Below are 18,934 nucleotides of genomic sequence, written 5' to 3'. Positions count from 1 at the left end.
TTTCTATTAGCGATTTGTTTTTTCTATTGATAATTTTAGGCCTTTAGTGGGAAAAAATGTTTGAAGGAAGGATGTACAGGTGACATGGTAAGGATGCTACAATGTGATGTACCTGGAATTGTTAAAATTTTGGTGAGTATCTTTATCTTTTTCTTATTTTTTTCTTGCTTTCACTGGAATGGCATTTTTTACTTCAAACAGATTTGAGAATCATAATAATGGCATTCTAGACATATTTTTTCTCTTTGATGATGACTAAGCTCTCTGACCTTCCTATTTGATTTCTCCAAAGTACTATTTATGTGGTCTTTAAGAATAAAAAAAAAATTAAAAATAAAGACACAGAGGGGGAGGGAGGCAGAGAGACAAAGCTGGCAATGGCTGTACCAATGAAGAAAGTCTGTCCTAAACCAAGAATGATAATCTAATTTTGTTCCATCAAAGCTTAAAAATAATTTTAGACTTTCTGAACTTCTTAGAGTCTGGGAGCATCTTCCCATGAATTTATCTATAGAACGTCACATACTATACGTGTTATATACTCAGATGGTATCCACTTAATTTTTTCTATTCAATGAAATATCTTTAATTCTCAGTATGTATGTAAATAGACTAAAATTAGAAATATGTATTATTTTTTTCCCTACATATGTGTATTTTTGTGTTTCAGATTGAGCATTTAAGTCCTATACTGATATATAGTAGAATTGCTTTTTAAGATCAACTCTAGTTTTTTGTTTGATTAGGATTGCTTATGGCTCACCTTGTTACTTCTGTTTTACTTGTTTTAAAGTCTCTATAGTTTCATTCTCATTATCTTTTTTCAAATATTAAGGCTAAGAAGTAACATTAAAGAATTTTGAAAATTGAACTACTTTAGGGCTATTTTTTTTTTCTATCACTTGCAGTTTGAAGTTGTGAGAAAGGATGAATATATAACCATTGAAAATTTAGGAGCAAGGTAAGCTTGAAATAAAATATTCTTTTTCCTGAGCATGTATATATTTTTCACTTGCTGCTTTTTTCTGTTTCTGTTCACTTGTTGGAGCTCCATTAAGTTTAAAGTAGTATTAGTTGTATGAAAAAATTGTATTTGGTTGACATTTATTTCCCATTCTTTCCCCACTTTGTAGACTTTTAAATTCTAAAGTAAAGAATAAATTATATGGATACTTTTCCTTTAAGTATGAACATAATCCTTTTCTAAAAACAAGATGTTTTTCTTAAAGCTATTTAAATTAGGTTGTTTGGGTATGAAAACTTTCTCCTAGCTTTCAAAACTCATCCAAGCTTGTCTGACAATTAGAATTCTCCAATTTCTTGGATGAGAAAATTATATTGCAGAGGAAGATACAGTATAAGCTGGGAACTCAAAAGAGGTAAAGAGCATTATTGCTATTGAAATTAGAGATTTCATATAAAATGTTCTCCTAATTCATTGATTCTCTTTTCTTCTACTGCAAGTATAAATTTCAACTATTCTTCAGTCTACCAGAAATAATGGCATTGATATCTAAGACATCAGTTTTCCTCCATGTGCTAATGAAAAGTCTTTCTCTCTAGCACAGGTTCCATTCCTAAAACCTAGATCTATCTACTGGCATACTAAATAGCTCCACTTTTGCTTTCCAAAAATATCCATTGTTCAACATTCCCACAAATGGACTTGCAGTCTTTCTTCCCAACACTGCTCTGTAAGTTTTTTTAAGTCTAGTCAATTCAGCTTCTTAAATATACTGTAAATGCCTCCCTTACTTCTGCTCCAACATTTGCATTAAACTAAATGAAGTTATTATTTCTCACTTGGAATTCTGAAACAGCTTCTAAACTGGCCTTTTTGTCCCTAGCCTTACCTTTCTTCACTTCTGTTCTTCACATAGACATCAAGAACACTTCTCAGAAATGAAAATTGAACTATATCACTTCATTTAAAAATCTTTTCAGAAGCTTCTCATTGCTCTTAATTTAGTTCAGTTTCTTAGGTTGGCTCTTCAGACACCTTTGTCACTGCTATACTCACTAGAGTCATTTCTCATTATTCTTTTCTTACTATATGTGCACCAACTATACTGGGCTTCTTTTACTCCTTAGGTATGCCATCTATTTAACCTCTAGGCCTTGCTTGGATATTCTGTTCCTTTGGCTTTGCCAATTAAAATTTTTGGAAACCCTTAACTTTCATTAGATTAGGTGTTTTTTTTTTTTTTTTTTTTAATCACGTGTTCCCTTTACTTTTATCAAAAAATTTACCATTGGGGCACCTGGATGGCTCAGTGGATTAAGCCTCTGCCTTTGGCTCAGATCATGACCCCAGGTCCTGGGATCTAGCCCTGCATCGGGCTCTCTGCTCAGCAGGGAGCCTACTTCCCTTTCTCTCTCTGCCTGCCTCTCTGCTTATTTGTGATTTCTGTCTGTCAAATATATAAATAAAATCTTTGAAAAAAAAGAAGGAAAAAAAAAATTTACCATTGACCATGGAACAGCATGGGGGTTAGGGGTGCTGACCCTGCCCGCCCCCCACAGTTAAAAATTTGCATGTAATTTTTGACTCCCCCAAACCCAACAGGCTAATAGCCTATTGTTGACTGGAAGCGTTACTGATGGCATAAACAACCAATTACGCATATTTTGTATATTATTATATACTATATTATTAAAGTAAGCTAGAGAAAAAATGTTACTAAGAAAATCATAAGAAAGAGAACATGTATTTATAGTGCTATACTGAGTTTACAAAAAAAAATCCATGTATAAGTTCAAACCCATGTTCAGTTCAAAGGTCAGCTATACTAAGTTTTATTGTACTTTCTTGGTTGTCTTCTCCATCTGACTATATCCTCCTTGAAGGCAAGCACTTTATCTTGCTTACTCTTATATTCCTAGTACATAGCATAATGCCATGTGGGTGCCTGACATATAGCCGGCACCCAATAAATACATGACTGATATAGAGGTTCTGCATTCCTAATTCTGCAATGGGTGTGTTACTTTTGTTTTGACAGTCAGTTAACTTGGATATGAACTGTGAACTCTTTTGGGGGTGGGCAGTGGTTCTAGTCTCAGTTGAGATCTTTACCTTCATCTGAGCTGCTTTGAGTTTGTTCCATCCATAGATAATTCGGCAGTCAGAGGTCTGACTAGAAACTATTGGAGATCTCTTCTCTGACTCTTTCCCTTTTGGGATTCCCCCCACTCTCTTAAGTAGCCATGGTTCCCTGGCTTCAATTTTCTGGTTCCTGTAGTCTGGGAGACTTGTTTTCCACCAGACTATACCTAGCTCCAGGTTAAAAGCTCTAAGCTAGGTGAACTATTGACATTTCATCCAGTTCTCTCCTCCTCTACCCTGAGCATGTACCCTCTCAGCAAAGTTGGTCTTTTCTTTCTACTCTCAGTGCCTCAGGGAGCTGCTTTTTGTAATTTTCCCAGGTTTTAAGTTGTTTACTGTGGGAGAATCCTCTGGTAACTGGATCTCAGTTGCCAAATTGGAGGAGCTATTTCATGGGGTTTTATGCATGAATAATAGGATGGCTATTTTTTAAAAAAATCTAAGATGCTTTATTGTTATTAAAATATATTTGAGGAAAAGCTCACAAAATATAAATGCAATGTTTAATAGTTATTATACAACAAACACTCTTGTGTCCCCACCCAAGTTAGTAGGATTTTGCCACCACTCCAGAAGCACTCCCTGTGGCTGTTCCCCGTTCCTCAACTCCTCACCTTCTCTCTAGGTAACTGTTATCCTGACCATCACAGTCATCCCTTTCTTGGTCTTTTTTATAAAAAATGTCATCTATAAGTGCATTTCTAAGGACTGAAGTTCTTTTTTTTTTTTAAGATTTTATTTATTTATTTGAGAGAGGGAGAGAACATGAGATGGGAGAAGGTCAGAAGGAGAAGCAGACTCCCCACAGAGCTGGGAGCCTGCTGCGGGACTCTATCCCGGGACTCCAGGATCATAACCTGAGCCGAAGGCAGTTGCTTAACCAGTTACTAACCAGCTGAGCCACCCAGGGGCCCTAAACACTGAAGTTCTTTTTATAGGTCAGATTTTTCAAGCTACAGTTTATATACAGTAAAATTAACTGTTTAGAAATAAACATTTAAATGAGTTTCTTTGTATACAGTTGGATAACCACTACCATGGTCAAGATACAGACTATTTTTATCTTCCCCAAAAGTTTCCCCCAAATCTCTTTTTCAGTCATTCCCTTCTCCCAACCTCTAAACCTGGGTAACCATTTGTATGCTGTCTGTTCTGATAATACGCTTTTTACTGACAGTCCTTTAGTAGGAAAACCTTTTGCATCTGAACTTTTTCACTTAGCATAATGCTTTTGAGATTCATCCATGTTATTGCATGTATCACTATAGTTTATTTTTGTCTATTGCTGAGTAGTCTTCCATTGTATAGATGTACTACAACTTATTTATGCATTCAACAGCTGATAATATTTGAGTTGTCTCTGGTATGGGCTATTGTGAATAAAGCCACTATAAATACTCACATATATGAAATCATGAAGACATATGCTTTCATTTCTTTTGTGCAAATTCCTAGGAGCAGGAGCACTGATTCATATGGTATATGTTTAAGGTTAAAGAAACTAAGCCGAATGGTTTTCAAAGCAGCTGTACATTTTATCATTCTCACCAGCAATATAGGAGAGTTCTAGTTTCTCTGCAGGTGTGTAATAGTCTCTTATTGTGGTCTTAATTTGCATTTGCCTAATGACTAATGAAATTGAATATCTTTTCATGTGTTTGTTTGCCACCCATATCCCATATATTTTCTTTGATGAATTATCTATTCTAATTTTTTGCCAATTTTTTTCATTGGATTGTTTGTTTTATTTTTAGCTGTAAGATTTCTTTATATATTCCAGATAAAAGTTCTTTACCTAAAATGTATTTTAAAAATATTTTATCCCAGTCCATGGCATGTCTTTTTATTTTCTAAGAGGTATCTTTCAAAAAGCACAAATTAATAATTTCAGTAAAGTCTTATGTTTCTTTTATGCTTAATGCTTTCTGTGTTTTAAGAAAAATTTTTCCACCCACAAATCAAAAGATTTTCTCCTATATTTTTTCTAAGTTTTAAGTTTTTAGGTTTTACAGATTTATTATCCATTTTCAAGTTAAGTTTTGCAGATGGTGTGACATAAGGGTCAAGGTTCGTTCTGTCACATCATGAATTGGTATTGAATTAATGCTTCTCTGCATGCATTGAAATGATCATTGGTTTTTTTTTCTTATTCTTTCTTTTTTTGTTGTTAATATGCTGAATTACATACACTTATTTTTTTTTCTGTGTACTCCTTGTGTGTGTGTGTGTGCTCCAGGATTCATTGTTTGCACCATACCCAGTGCTGCACGCAATATGTACTCTCCTTAATACCCACCACCAGGCTCACCTATCTCCTCCTCCTCCCCACAAAACCCTAAGTTTGTTTCTCAGAGTCCACAGTCTCTCATGCTTCATCTCCCTCTCCAATTCCCCTCAATTCACTTTTCCTTTCCTTCCTGTAATGTCCTCCATGTTATTCCTTATGCTCCACAAGTAAGTGAAACCATATGATAATTGACTCTCACTGCTTGACTTTTTTCACTCAGCATAATCTCCTCCAGACCTGTCCATGTTGATACAAAAGTTGGGTATTGCAACATATTTCAACATCCTTTCTGATGGAGGCATAATACTCCATTGTGTATATGGACCATCTCTCTTTTTTTTTTTTTTAATTTATTTTCAGCATAACAGTATTCATTATTTTTGCACCACACCCAGTGCTCTGTGCAATCCGTGACCATATCTTCTTTATCCATTCATCTATTGAAGGGCACAGTTTGGTGATTATGGCCATTGCTGCTATGAACATTGGGGTACAGATGACTCTTCTTTTCACTACATCTTTGGGGTAAATAGCCAGTATTTTGGGGTAAATACCCAGTAATGCAATTGCAGGGTCATAGGGTAGCTCTATTTTTAATTTCTTAAGGAATCTCCACACTATTTTCCAAAACAGCTGCACCAACTTGCATTTCCACCAACAGTGTAAGAAGGTTCCCTTTTCTCCACATCCTCTCCAACATTTGTTGTTTCTTGTCCTATTAATTTTGGCCATTCTAACTGGTGTAAGGTGGTATCTCCATGTGGTTTTGATTTGAATCTGCCTGATGGCTAATGTTGATGAAGATTTTTTTCATGTGTCTGTGAGCCATTTGTATGTCTTCTTTGAAGAAGTGACTGTTCATGTCTTCTGCCCATTTTTTGACCTGTTTTTTGAGTATTGAGTTTGAGGAGTTCTTTATAGGTCTTGGATATCAGCCCTTTGTCTGTAGTGTCATTTGAGAATATCTTCTCGCATTCTGTGGGTTGCCTTTGTTTTGTTAGACTGTTTCCTTTGCTGGACAGAAGCTTTCAGTCTTGATGAAGTTCCAAAAGTTCATTTTTACTTTTGTTTCCTTTGCCTTTGGAAACATATCTTGAAAGAAGTTGCTGTGGCCAATGTCGAAGAGGTTACTGCCTATGTTCTCCTCTAGGATTTTGCTAGATTCCTGCCTCATGTTAAGGTCTTTTATCCATTTTGAGTTTATCTTTGTGTATGGTGTAAGAGAATGGATGAGTTTCATTCTTCTGTACATAGCTGTTCAATTTTCCCAGCACCATTTATTGAAGAGACTGTCTTTTTTCCACTGGATATTTTTTCCTGCTTTGTCGAAGATTATTTGACCAAAGAATACTTTTATGGAACTGGAAAAGACCCTGAATTGCTAAGAAAATGTTGAAAAAGAAAAAAACCCTTGGGGCATCACATTGCCTGATTTCAAGCTTTACTACAAAGCTGGGATCACCAAGTGCATGGGTACATGCACTTATTTTGAAATGCTTTATCAACCTTGCTTTCCTGGGATAAATAACAATTGTTCACGATCTATTTATCTTTTACATATTGCTGCTTTTTTTTCCTATAAGAAATCTTAAAAATAAAGAAGTTTAAGATTTATTTATTAGAGCATACATGGGATGGTTGGTGGGCAGAGAGGCAGTGGAAGAGGGACAGAATCTCAAACAGACGCCCTGTTGAATGTGAAGCCCCACACAGGACCCTGAGATAATGACCTGAGCCGAAATCAAGAATCAGACGTTTAACCAACTGAGCCACCCAGGTGCCCCTTTCCTAGCTTTTTAAAGATATAACATTATGTAAATTTAAGGTGTACAAAGTGTTGATTTGATACACATATATATTGTGAAATGATTACCACAGTAAGGTTAGGTAACTGTGTGAGGTGATGGATGCATTAACATTTGTGTGTGTGTGTGTGTGTGTGTGTGTGTGTGTGTGTGTATGTGATGAGAACTTTTAAGATTGACTTTCTGGGGCTCGTGGGTGGCTCCAGTTAGTTGAGCATCAGACTCTTGGTTTCAGCGAGGGTTGTGATCTGGGGGTCATGGAATCAAGGTCCATGTGGAGTTCTGTGGAATCTGCTGGAGATTCTTTCCCTTTCCTTCTCCCTCTGCTTCTCCCCTGTTCACACGCATGCTCCCTCTCTCCCTAGAATAAATCAATAAAATCTTAAAAAAAAAAAATGGGGGATGCCTGGGTGGCTCAGTTGGTTAATTGGCTGCCTTCGGCTCAGGTCATGATCCCAGCGTCCTGGGATCGAGTCCCACATCAGGCTCCTTGCTCAGCGGGGAGCCTGCCTCTCCCTCTGCTGCCACTCTGCCTGCCTGTGCGCTCTCTCTCTTTCTCTCTCTCTGGCAAATGAAGAAATAAAATCTTTAAAAAAAAAAAAAAGGCACCTACTTTCTTAACTTTCAAGTATACGAACAGTATTGTTAACTATGGTAACTGTGCTGCACACTGGAATTGGATCCCCAGTTTATACTGTTTGACCCTCTTTCTCATTTTTCCCACATCCTCATCCTTGGCAATCATTATTCCACTTTCTGTTTTTGTGAGTTCAGGGGATTTTTAGCTCCCACATATATGTGAGATCATATAGTATTTGATCTGTCTGGCTTATTTCACTGAACATAATGCTCTCCAGATTCATCCATGTGGTCACAAGTGGCTGGATTTCCTTTTTTTTTTTTTTTAAATAGCTGAATAGTACTCCTGTGTGTGTGTGTATGTGTATGTGTGGTGTGTGTTTAAATCATATTATGTTTATCCATTCATCCATGATAGACATTCAGTTTGTTTTCATGTCTTGGCTATTGTAAGTAATACTAAAGTGAACATGGGGAAATAAATATCTCTTCAAGCTAGAGATTTCATTTCCTTCAGGTGTATAATATATACCCAACAGTGAGGTTGCTGGCTCAATTCTGTTTTTAATTTTTGAGGGCCCCCCCATACTGTTTCCCCTAGTAGCTGTATCAATTTACATTCCTACCAACAGTGCACAAGGATTCCTATTTCTCCATAACCTGGCCATCACTCGTTATCTTTTGTGTTTTTAATAATAGCTACTCTTAATAGGTGTGAGGTGATCTCTCATTGTAGTTTTGATTTTCATTTTCTGGATGATTAATGATATTGAGCACCTTTTCATGTACCTGTCAGTCATTTTATATCTTCTTTGGATTAATATGTTTGCATTTATTTACATTAACCTACATATATCTGTATTTAAAGAGAGTTTTTATAAGCATAGGACTTGCTTCTTTATATCCAACTTGACAATATCTGTCTGTTAAATTGGAATATATATTCCATATAAATTTGCTATAGTTGAGCGGTGCCCAGCTAGCTTAGTCGGTAGAGCATGAGACTCTTAAATTTGCTATAGTTATTGATATGGTTGGATTCAAATCTATCATCATCCTGGTTGTTTTCAGTTTTCCCCATCTGTTTTATTTCCTGGGTGTTTTCCTTTTCTTGCTTTCTTCTTGTGATCTAAGATCTATGATACACATTTTTAACTATTCTGTAAATTGTGTTAGTCACCATAAAATACATCTTTAGTTTTTGATGCAGTGTTCCAAGATTCATTGTTTATGTGCAACATCCAGTGCTCCATGCAATATGTGCCCTCCTTAGTACCTACCACCAGGTTCACCCATCCTCCTACACCTCGTCCCCTCTAAAACCCTCAGTTTGTTTCTTGGAGTCCACAGTCTCTTATGGCTCATCTCCCCCTCTGATTTTCCCCAATTTGCTTTCATTTTTAACTTTTCAAAGTCCATTTTCAAAAACTATATCACAGAGCATGTATGAACCTTATCATATGTTTCCATATCTTCCCATCTTTTGTGTTATTGTTGTCATGTTTTATTTCTAGATATAAATTCCATAATATATTGTTACTTATAATTTAATTTTTTTCTGTTTTAAACTTTATATACATTTAAACACTTATGTTTTTTATGCTTACCTATACATTATTTGTGTGATGCATTCTTTTTATAGTTTTTCCATTTTATTGCTATAATTTTATTGTATGTCTGTACTACTTTAATTACACTGGTAGATATATGGGTTATTTCTGAATTCCAGCTGTAGCAAATAGGGCTATGATGAACATGCTTGGACATGTGTCCAAATGTATATGTATAGAAAGTTTTCCAGAATTTATACCTAGGAGTAGAACTGGTTAGGCCCTCTGTCCTATTCTTCATCTTTAGTAGGTTTTGCTGAACTGTTTGCTACAGTGGTTTTACCAATTGACACTCCCACCACCAAAATTCCTTTTACTCAGTGTCTTCACCAGTAATTCATACTGTTAGAGTTAAAAATGTTTCCAGCATAGTGGGTGGTTGGCAGTGTTCTGGTGCTGGAGATAAAGTAGTTAACAGCAAGTACCACCAAAATCTCTGTCCTCATTGAACATTCTGTGGTGGCATTGTCCCATTTTTGTTTTGTTTTCTGTGGGAAAGTTCATCTCAGTGCCAAGTCTCAAGTTTCTCATCTGTTTTATGGCAACATTTACTTAGTGTTTCATTTATTTAATAAAGTTTGCTACTTTTAACCTCATTTTTTTTCCTAGTTATTTGTATTGCTGTTATGCTGGTTTCTTCATTGCTGCCTTCTTTTTTTCTTTTTATATCACTAGTCATTGAATGAGTTGAATTTCCTTGGAATAATGATTGGTAGAAAGATCTTATGTTGGAGAGGGGTCCCAACCGAGCTATAGATTTGCTGTTTTTTTAGCAATGTTTCTGCTGCCATACAGCCTTTTTACAAATAAGCTAGTCACATGATTTTTTTTTTCTTTTTTGGTGTGAAATCTAGCAAATCTATTTTTCTCATAATTCCAATGAAAATGACAATGTGGGGTTAGTGCATTTTGTTTGTTCATTCCCTTTTCTCCTTTGTTTTTAAGTTTTTCCAGGAGAAGGAGGAAAAGAAAGTGCTTACTTACTTAGCCATGCTGATGCCAGAAATCTTGACCGACTTTGTTATTAACTGTAACTTAATTTTTTTCTACTTGCAGTTATAAAAAGTTAATGTCTCTGAAAATTACTGATACTGATATAAGACCGAAGATCAGTTTAAAATTTAGTACAAAAGGTACTGTTTTATTCTTCTATGCCTCCTCTTGAAAACCGTATTAAAAGTTTTGACTTGTTCTGTACAGTATCGTGCCATTAACAACCATGTGCTTATGTTTGTCATTCACTGGGCTTGGGTTTACACTAAGCAAGCATCACTTGGCATAGGCTGGAATTCATGGACAGAAATCAGCAGGTGTGTGGGTTTAATATTACCTTGGCATCCTGTAGAGAAGTTTGTTAGGTCTAGTGTATATAAAACTGTCACTATCCAGTAAGATTGGACTCCAGCAGGTGTTACCTACCAGCATCTCTTCTTGTTGCATTCCCTTTTAATAGAGCTAAAATTTTGGGCTCAAAGCCAAGTAGTCTAAACTTAGGTGCCAGCTGTTCAGCAGTATGCTAAGAAATGCCAGCCATTTAGCACTTGGATACTTTCGGGCTCCTACTCCCATGGAAGAATAGTTTGGTGCCAGTCCTTCTTGCTAGGGGGAAATGAACGTTCTTGATCCCAGTTAGCGTCTTCTTTGGCCAGTGAGAGAAAGCTCCTTGGGCCTTTTGCTTTGTAACCTTGCTTGCCTCCACAGTGTGTCAAGTACATCAAACAAGAATATTAGTTTTAAAATTTCTCAAAACATAGAATCATGAAGGATAAAATAATAAAGCTGCATTTTATAATAAATACATATTTGGATACTTATATAAAAATATACCATCTTATATCAAGTTCTTATTACTTTCTAATTCATCTCAGTCTACTCTCCTTCTTTGGAGGTGCTGTTAAACTAGGAAAATACAAAGTAGTTCATTCTCATGTTTTATTCCATTTCATTGATGAAATAAATATCTTAATAATAAACTTAATAAACTTAGTCATTAATTTGTTTTTTGAGAGGGTAAGAACATCATCATCAGGTCAGCGTGTCTGAAACTTTAATATATATTTAAATCATCTGGTGATTTTGTTAAAACACAGGTGCCAATTCAGTAGCTCTGGGTTGGGGGTGGTGGTGGGAGGGATGCTAAGATTCTGAATTTCTAAGAGGCTCCCTTACAGATGCCACTGCTGGCCTGTGGACTACACTTCCAGTAGTAGGCATTAAGGCATTAAGTCACTTTATATTTTTTGTCACTTTATATTTTTTGATAAAGCTCTATACTGTCTAATATGGTAGCCACTAGCCATATGTGGCTATTTAAATTAATAAAAATTAAATAAAATTCAGTTTCAATTCCTTTGTCAAAAAAGCAGCTTTTCTGGTGTTCAGTGACTAGTAGACCAAATCTTAAGACATTTTTATCACAGAAAGTTTTACTGGACAGTGCTGATTAAGATAAAACGTAGTTGCTTAAATAAAGTATAATTAAACACTGGCAGTTACCATTCTTGAGAGTCTTCAGAATTTTCAAAGGCTTAATATTTTTTATGCCATTTGGTTGCCAAAGCTCACTTACTTGAACAAAACCCTGGATGGTTGAAAGGCTTCTGTGTGATTAGTCTTTGTGATTACTTTTGCTTGGGAATATATTGTTTTTGTTGGGATTTTTTGACAGCTAGACAGCAGCATGCTTATTGAGCACTGGCTATGGCAAAGCACTGTATTGTACTTCATTCTTTTGGAATAGTCCCTGTCCTACAGGAGCTTAGGATGTAATACAAAAGACCACATGGAAAAAGAGCATTAATGTGGAATGTTTTGACTTCTCAAAATTCATTTTCAGATGAAATGCCTATCTTCAAACTTGATTATAATTATTTCTATCACCTGCTTCATATAATTATCATTTCTGGTACTGACATTGTCCGGCAAATATTTGATGAGGCTATGCCACCCCCTCTTTTGAAAAAAGAGCTTCTTATACACAAGAATGTGCTGGAACCCTACTACAACCATCTTTGGACCAATCACCCTTTGGGTGGAGCATGGCATCTGCTTTATCCCCCAAACAAGGAGCTACCACAGTCCAAACAGTTTGACTTGTACCTCCTCTTAGCTCTCATAAAGCATTTGAATGTATTCCCTGCACCCAAAAAAGGCTGGAATATGGAACCAACATCTTCTGATCTCTCTAAGTCTGCAGACATCTTGAGGCTGTGCAAATACAGGGATATCCTCCTTAGTGAGATTTTGATGAATGGTCTCACTGAGTCACAATTCAATTCAATTTGGAAAAAAGTTTCAGATATTCTTCTGCGCCTTGGGATGAAGCAAGAGGATATTGAGAAAGTGAAGGAGAATCCCATTGAGAATATCTCCCTCGATTACCATCAACTGTCTATCTACCTAGGCATACCAGTACCAGAAATCATCCAGAGGATGTTATCCTGCTATCAACAAGGTACAAAATAATTACTTACTTCACCTGGTAAATCTTCACTGAGTATCTGCCATGTGCCAGACACAGGGCTAAGTGCAGGAGATTCAGTGAATTCACATTCTTGGGAGGATAGACTCATCAAGAAACTCATAAAAATCATAGTGCTAGAAATGTTCCAGAATACCATGGGAAATCCTACTCTAAGAGAGTCCAAGAAAACCTTTCTGGAGAGTGTAATATTTAAAGAATCTTTAAATGACATGTAAAAATTAGCCCAGTGAAGAAGATGGAGAAGGACATTTCAGAAGGAAACAAGAATAAAGGTATAGAAACATAGAAATGTATTATAATGCAGGAACTAAAAAGTTTTGCCTTATTGAGATCAAAGTAGGGGAAAGTTAACAATTCAAGAGGATTTCTCTTGACTTGTTGAGTTTTTGTTTTTAGAAAGGAATTGTTGAAGGTTATCACTACTATAAAATTAAGGAAAACCATGGAAAACAGGTTCCATGTGTTTCAAGGATACACCGGGGATATATGTTTTCTCCTCCTTTCCAGCAGAACCATGATATTTAGTTTAAAAGTTTGATAGCTGTCCATTGGCCATGCCCATGAGTAATTTCAAACAAACAAACAATGTTTATGCAAGTATTCAAGGTCAGCAATAGCCCTTCCCGGACATTGTCTCTTGATATAGGAAAGACTTTGTATCTCCTCTTCAACATTCCTGGATAGCTTCTCATTTGCCATCATGGAGAATTGAGTTCAAGACATCTCAGCATCACTGAAACCTGTACTGTGCTATTTTGGGTGACTTTACCTAGTCCCAGGTTATTAGTTGTATTACCTAGTGAGCAGCTGATGACCACACTAATATTATGTAACCATACAGCTTAGTAGGTGTCTAGTAATTGCTGAACTGGTCCAGATTTTCTGCAGAGATAATTGCTAGGCCCCAATAACAATCCTTTTACTAAGGTTCTGGGATACCATTATGTTTTCCTGCTTAATCCTTTAAAAGCTTTCTTTGAGCATAAAAGAAGAAAATGCTGACTTTCATGATTTGAGAAAGTCATGCAAGAACCCTTGACTTAAAATAAGAGACTTTTTTTTACATTTACTTTATTGAGATTTTTAATAACAAATAAGAATAAAGGTAATATTTGGGAAATACTTGAGCACTGAATAAATTCGAAGCATTTCAGGCAGTCTGTTCTCACTTTTGTAGACTGAAAAACTTCCAAGTCTTTTTAATAGAGGCTATCCTAGTATCTTCTGTCTCTTTCCTAGTAGTTATTACAATTGCTATTTTCATTTGTTTGGTTAATATCCACTGTTTCCACTAAATCACTGTAAAGGTTGTTTTATTTCTTCATCATTCAATATCTAGAGCCGAATAGAGCCTGATGCATTGTAAGTGTTTAATAAATATTAATGGGCAAGAAAGAGAGAAGACCGATCAGGATAATTCATATTGCTAAAAAAAAAATGCTCAAACTTTCAACAGAGGTCTACTTCATAATTCACTATTATTACTTCATTACCTTAGACTTCTTAAATGATAAGAATGTGCATTATCTACTATGAACTATAAAAATTTTGTTTTCTTTTTCTAAACATGAGTTTATAACCTCATGTTATAATTAGCTTCCAGTTAGTTATAAAAGTTATTGGTGCAGTGTAAAAATCTTCTGACTTTTCTTAGTCCCAGTCAGATATTTTTTGGTTGCATTTGCAGTTGTACATCTTAAATTTTTTCTTTATGTATCATAGGAATTGCTCTACAGTCAATAACAGGCAGTCAACGTAAGTATGTTTATAAACAAAGTGCCTGGGTGACCTTTCAACTTGGGACAGCTAGGGGATACTTATAGGCATTTTATTTGGTCAGATAAACTATATGATAAACTATAATTGTTTGTTGTTATAAGCTTGGAAAATCATGTGGTCATATAACTACTGGTCAGCTGAATGTAGTATGAGCCTTTTTACTCTGCTTTGGTCTTAGTGCATGTGCTGCAGGATTTACCCAATATAGTTTGTTAACTTTTTAACACATTGGATACTTACACAGGCAGAAATGTCTACCTGCTTGCTCTACCTGCTCATATATGCTACTCTTTAGCTTATGTAGCTTTTATCTGGTTAATTATCCATTGTTAAACTATATATACTCTTTTTGCCAAGTGGTAAATTGCTAATTTTTTAAATTTCCATTTTTGTGCTCTTTGTGCGTGTGTGTTTTTTTAATGCAATTCATATTGTGCCAGTAAAATTATACGTGAGAAAACAACACCATGGGTTTTGTTTGGAGTAAAATTATACTTAAACAATAAAAATGTTTAAGTTAGAAATAAAGAATGTTCATTATCCTAAAATTATACTTGTTGCAGTATTAAGGTCAATGTCAGGATCCTCAAAAACTTGGTATTTAGAGTCGACTAAAGTTCTAGATTATCTAATATTTAGAGTCTTTTTAAGATAATAGTAAAGTATCTTAGCATTTGGGTTTGTACTGATTGGTTCTAGGCTAGTATCTGTACCTATCTGGTCATTGACAAATGGGCATTTCATTTTCATCTAGTAATGGAACAGAGTAAGATATCTTCTATTTCTGTTCCTGGGATGGTGTTTTATTAGGGGGAGAGATATGTTTATCATAGTGATGAGGCAAAAACTGTATGCAGCCCGATTTTGAGTGTTTTTATTTTTAACATTTAGGTATTGAAATAGAAGAGTTACAGAACGAGGAAGAAGAACTAAGTCCACCCCTCATGGAGTACAATATAAACGTGAAATCAAACCCCGAAATACAGTTAGCAGAAATGAATAAAGATGGAGCATCAATACCCAGTGAATCTTCAACAGAATCTGTTAAAGATCTCCAGGAAGTATAAGCTCTCATTAATATTTAAATTAGAACATAATCAGGGCCTTTAGTTTGTTGCATGTGCTATACTTACAGCATCCCAGATGATTTTAGTTTATGTTTATCATAGTGTTTACATAGAGTTTGAATTGGAATGCTTCTTTCCCTGGTACTTCTTCCAAAATCTTTCCTGCCTTAACCTTTTTTTTTTTTTTTTTCTGCCTTAACCATTTATTTTGCCAGCATTTACTGACCACTTGTTATGTGCCGGACACTATGCTAGATTTATGAACATGTTTCTTCATCTTGAGTAATTGGGAGTTAATAGAAAGTAGAAGAAAGCATAATGGGGAATAGAAGAAGAGAGAAAGAAGCAAACAGGGATATTTATATTTCAATGCCATTTGCACGAGGGTAGAATTAAAATCATGCAGGATGGTATTACTGTATTTCTTCAACAGTTATTATATGGTCACTAAATTACTCCCAGACTTAATTTTTCCTCTTATGGACTTGAATATGTTGATTTTTTTAAAGTCCTTTCCTCCTTTGTTGCTCATGCATGCACATATGCAAATGAGGACCTCTGAGCTTTTCTTCTATAGCCTATCCATTGATATGTTATCCCTTTATAGATAAATGAATTCGCAAGAGCAGGAGACTGAGATTCAAATCAAAGTGAAAATGAAAATAATTTTCTGTAGAATCTAGGAAGAGAATGTGATATTTAATATTAGAAAATAAAAGACTTCAGTGGTTAGAGGAAATATATTTTGCAAAATAACTTATTGTGTATTTTGAATTGTATATTAATTGATTTTTTTTTTTTTTTGGTCAGGTTAAGAGTAAACCAAAGAAAAAGAAAAAGACTAAGAATAAAAAGGTAAGTGACTGTATTAGCATTATAATAGAGGTATGTCTAATTATGAACACTTAGATTTAATACATGGATTCACTATTAGAACTTAAAATTAATTCAAGTAGACATATAGCATAAATAACTTAGAAATATCAAGAGTTTATTGAATATGTGGCTATAGAGAGGTCTATATATATTAGATCCTGATTGATTTAAACTCACAGTGTGTCCTATTTCACTTGACTAAATCGTAATTACACATTTAAATATACAAATGAGAAACTGAAGTAGTTATTTGGAAATTTCACTAATTTCTGCATACCACTCTCATTTAAAAAATGCCTTCTCAGTGTTTGAAAAACTGCTTCTCATCATATTTTTAGTGATACATTCAGATGCATTTTTCAAAACCTTAATAAGTGTTGATTTTCTTTTTTGTGTCCAAGACTCTCAATAATGAATAATGTATAAAAATGGAACAAATTCAGGAAGCTTCATTCATTCCTTTTCTTTATTTTGCCAGTTGCAAAATAAAACAACTTCTTGTTACTGTCTATAGCAGTTTTAGCAAAAAATTCTTAATTGATTGGAAAATTACAAAGGAAAGTTGAGTCTTGTTTTTGGCTTAATTTTTTATTTAACTATGACTATATTTCTGGTGCGATTTTATTGTTGTTGTTCAGAGCAAAATTGAAGGGAGGTTTTCCATGTATCTCTGACCCTCACACATGAATAACTTTCCCCATTATTAACATCCCCCAGTAGAGTGGTACATTTGTTACAGTTCTTTAACCTACATTGACATATCATGATTGCCAAAGTTCCTTTACAGTTTGGTTCACTCTTTATGTTTGTAGATTTCTATGAATTTGGACTCAAGAGGTTTTTTTGTTGTTGTTTTTATCAAGCATAGTAGCTACCCATTATGCTTTGCAAACTTTATAGTGAAAAAAAAAAAAGTGTTATTTTCTGGCCTGAAATATCTACTTAAAATCTAGATGTACTCTGTAGATTATATAATAAATTCAGTGAGAATATTTGCCCAACTACAATCTTGTAAGCCCCTATTACCTAGTCTTTTGGGAGTATATACAGATTTTAATCATAAATGAAATTTAACACAATGAAGGGAAAGTTATGAAACACTTTGGTGAAGAACAAAATAAAGGTTATTTATGCTCTGATCAATAAAATATCATTATTATTTCCATATTTGTAACCAGCATTTATTATAACTTACCATTTTATTCAAAAGTTATTTTGAAAATTAAGTTATATTTTTTAAAAGATGAATAAGAAGACTTACTTTTCAAACAATGAATGTTGGAACACTACATCAAAAACTAATGATATTCTATATGTGACTAACCACATAATTAAAAAAATTTTTTTAATGAAAAAAAAAGAAAAAAATTTTTTAAAAAAGGCTTATTTTTAGGCAATTCTTGTATGACAAAACACAATCTGGTCTGTTATTTTAGTTGATATTTTTAAACTTTTGGCAAACATTAATAAATCCAGGTCTAATACTTCATAAAGCTGGCCTAATACAGGTCTAATACTAATACTAATACTAATACAGGTCTAATACTTCATAAAGCTGGCCAAGTAAATGCACAGCTGTCAGACCAAAGGTAGATAGTTTGTTTCTTCCAAAAAATTAAAATATGGTTACTCAGATTCTCAATTTTAGTTAAATGTAGAAAGTCCCACTTTTATGTCAAATTGAAATTAAATAGAGAGTAAACACAAATGGAAATAAATGGAAACACAGCTCAGAACTTCACATGCTAGTAATACTGAAAATCTTATTAAATGTCAGGTTTTTTTTTTTTTTTTAATTTTATTTATTTATTTGACAGACAGAGATCACAAGTAGGCAGACAATCAGGCAGAAAGAGAGAGAGGAGGAAGCAGGCTCCCCGCTGAGCAGAGAGCCCGATGCAGGGCTTGATCCTACGACCCTGAGACCATGACTTGAGCCGAAGGCTGAGGCTTTAACCCACTGAGCCACCCAGGCACTCCAAATGTCAGGATTTTTTTTATTGTTTATAACAACCTAAGTTTTTTTCTCCAATTTATTTTATTCGAAGAAGATGAGATACTTTGAAGATAATTTTATCAAGATAAGATTTGAACATTAAAAGAGAGATCTTATATCTTCTTTATCTAAATTTTAAAGTATATGACCTAAAAATGCTGAGATTTTTACATAGGACTGTTTTACAGAAATTGTCCTATTAATATACTTCGTTATTATAGGTACAAAGAATTTTCTAGCTACAGTGTAAGCAACCTGTTGTAAAAACCTAACTCAATCACATTCTCTAATCAGGAGTTTTCCTCATGAAAAATTCTAGCAGAAATTAGCTTGTGTTAAGCAGAA

At 34.7% G+C, this 18,934-nt stretch overlaps 1 protein-coding gene across 13 annotated transcripts in view; it reads left to right on the top strand.

Annotated features, from left to right (window-relative positions):
* The window catches only part of DZIP3 (DAZ interacting zinc finger protein 3), a 109,012-nt gene that overhangs the window by 52,757 nt on the left and 37,321 nt on the right, over positions 1 to 18,934 (top strand). For 10 of the 13 annotated variants that reach the window (XM_059164208.1, XM_059164211.1, XM_059164213.1 and 7 more), the window contains 7 exons: positions 40 to 132; positions 909 to 961; positions 10,444 to 10,520; positions 12,224 to 12,841; positions 14,594 to 14,626; positions 15,542 to 15,711; positions 16,528 to 16,572. In XM_059164208.1, the coding sequence (XP_059020191.1) occupies positions 40 to 132; positions 909 to 961; positions 10,444 to 10,520; positions 12,224 to 12,841; positions 14,594 to 14,626; positions 15,542 to 15,711; positions 16,528 to 16,572 (1,089 nt within the window). The remainder of the gene's footprint in view (positions 1 to 39; positions 133 to 908; positions 962 to 10,443; positions 10,521 to 12,223; positions 12,842 to 14,593; positions 14,627 to 15,541; positions 15,712 to 16,527; positions 16,573 to 18,934) is intronic. The other 3 variants (XM_059164215.1, XM_059164216.1, XM_059164217.1) reach the window with 3 other exon arrangements.

Source organism: Mustela lutreola, chromosome 2, assembly GCF_030435805.1.
Source record: "Mustela lutreola isolate mMusLut2 chromosome 2, mMusLut2.pri, whole genome shotgun sequence".
Lineage (NCBI taxonomy): Eukaryota > Metazoa > Chordata > Mammalia > Carnivora > Mustelidae > Mustela > Mustela lutreola.
Note: the sequence above shows the minus strand (reverse complement) of the source record. Positions and strands in the feature narration are given on the sequence as shown.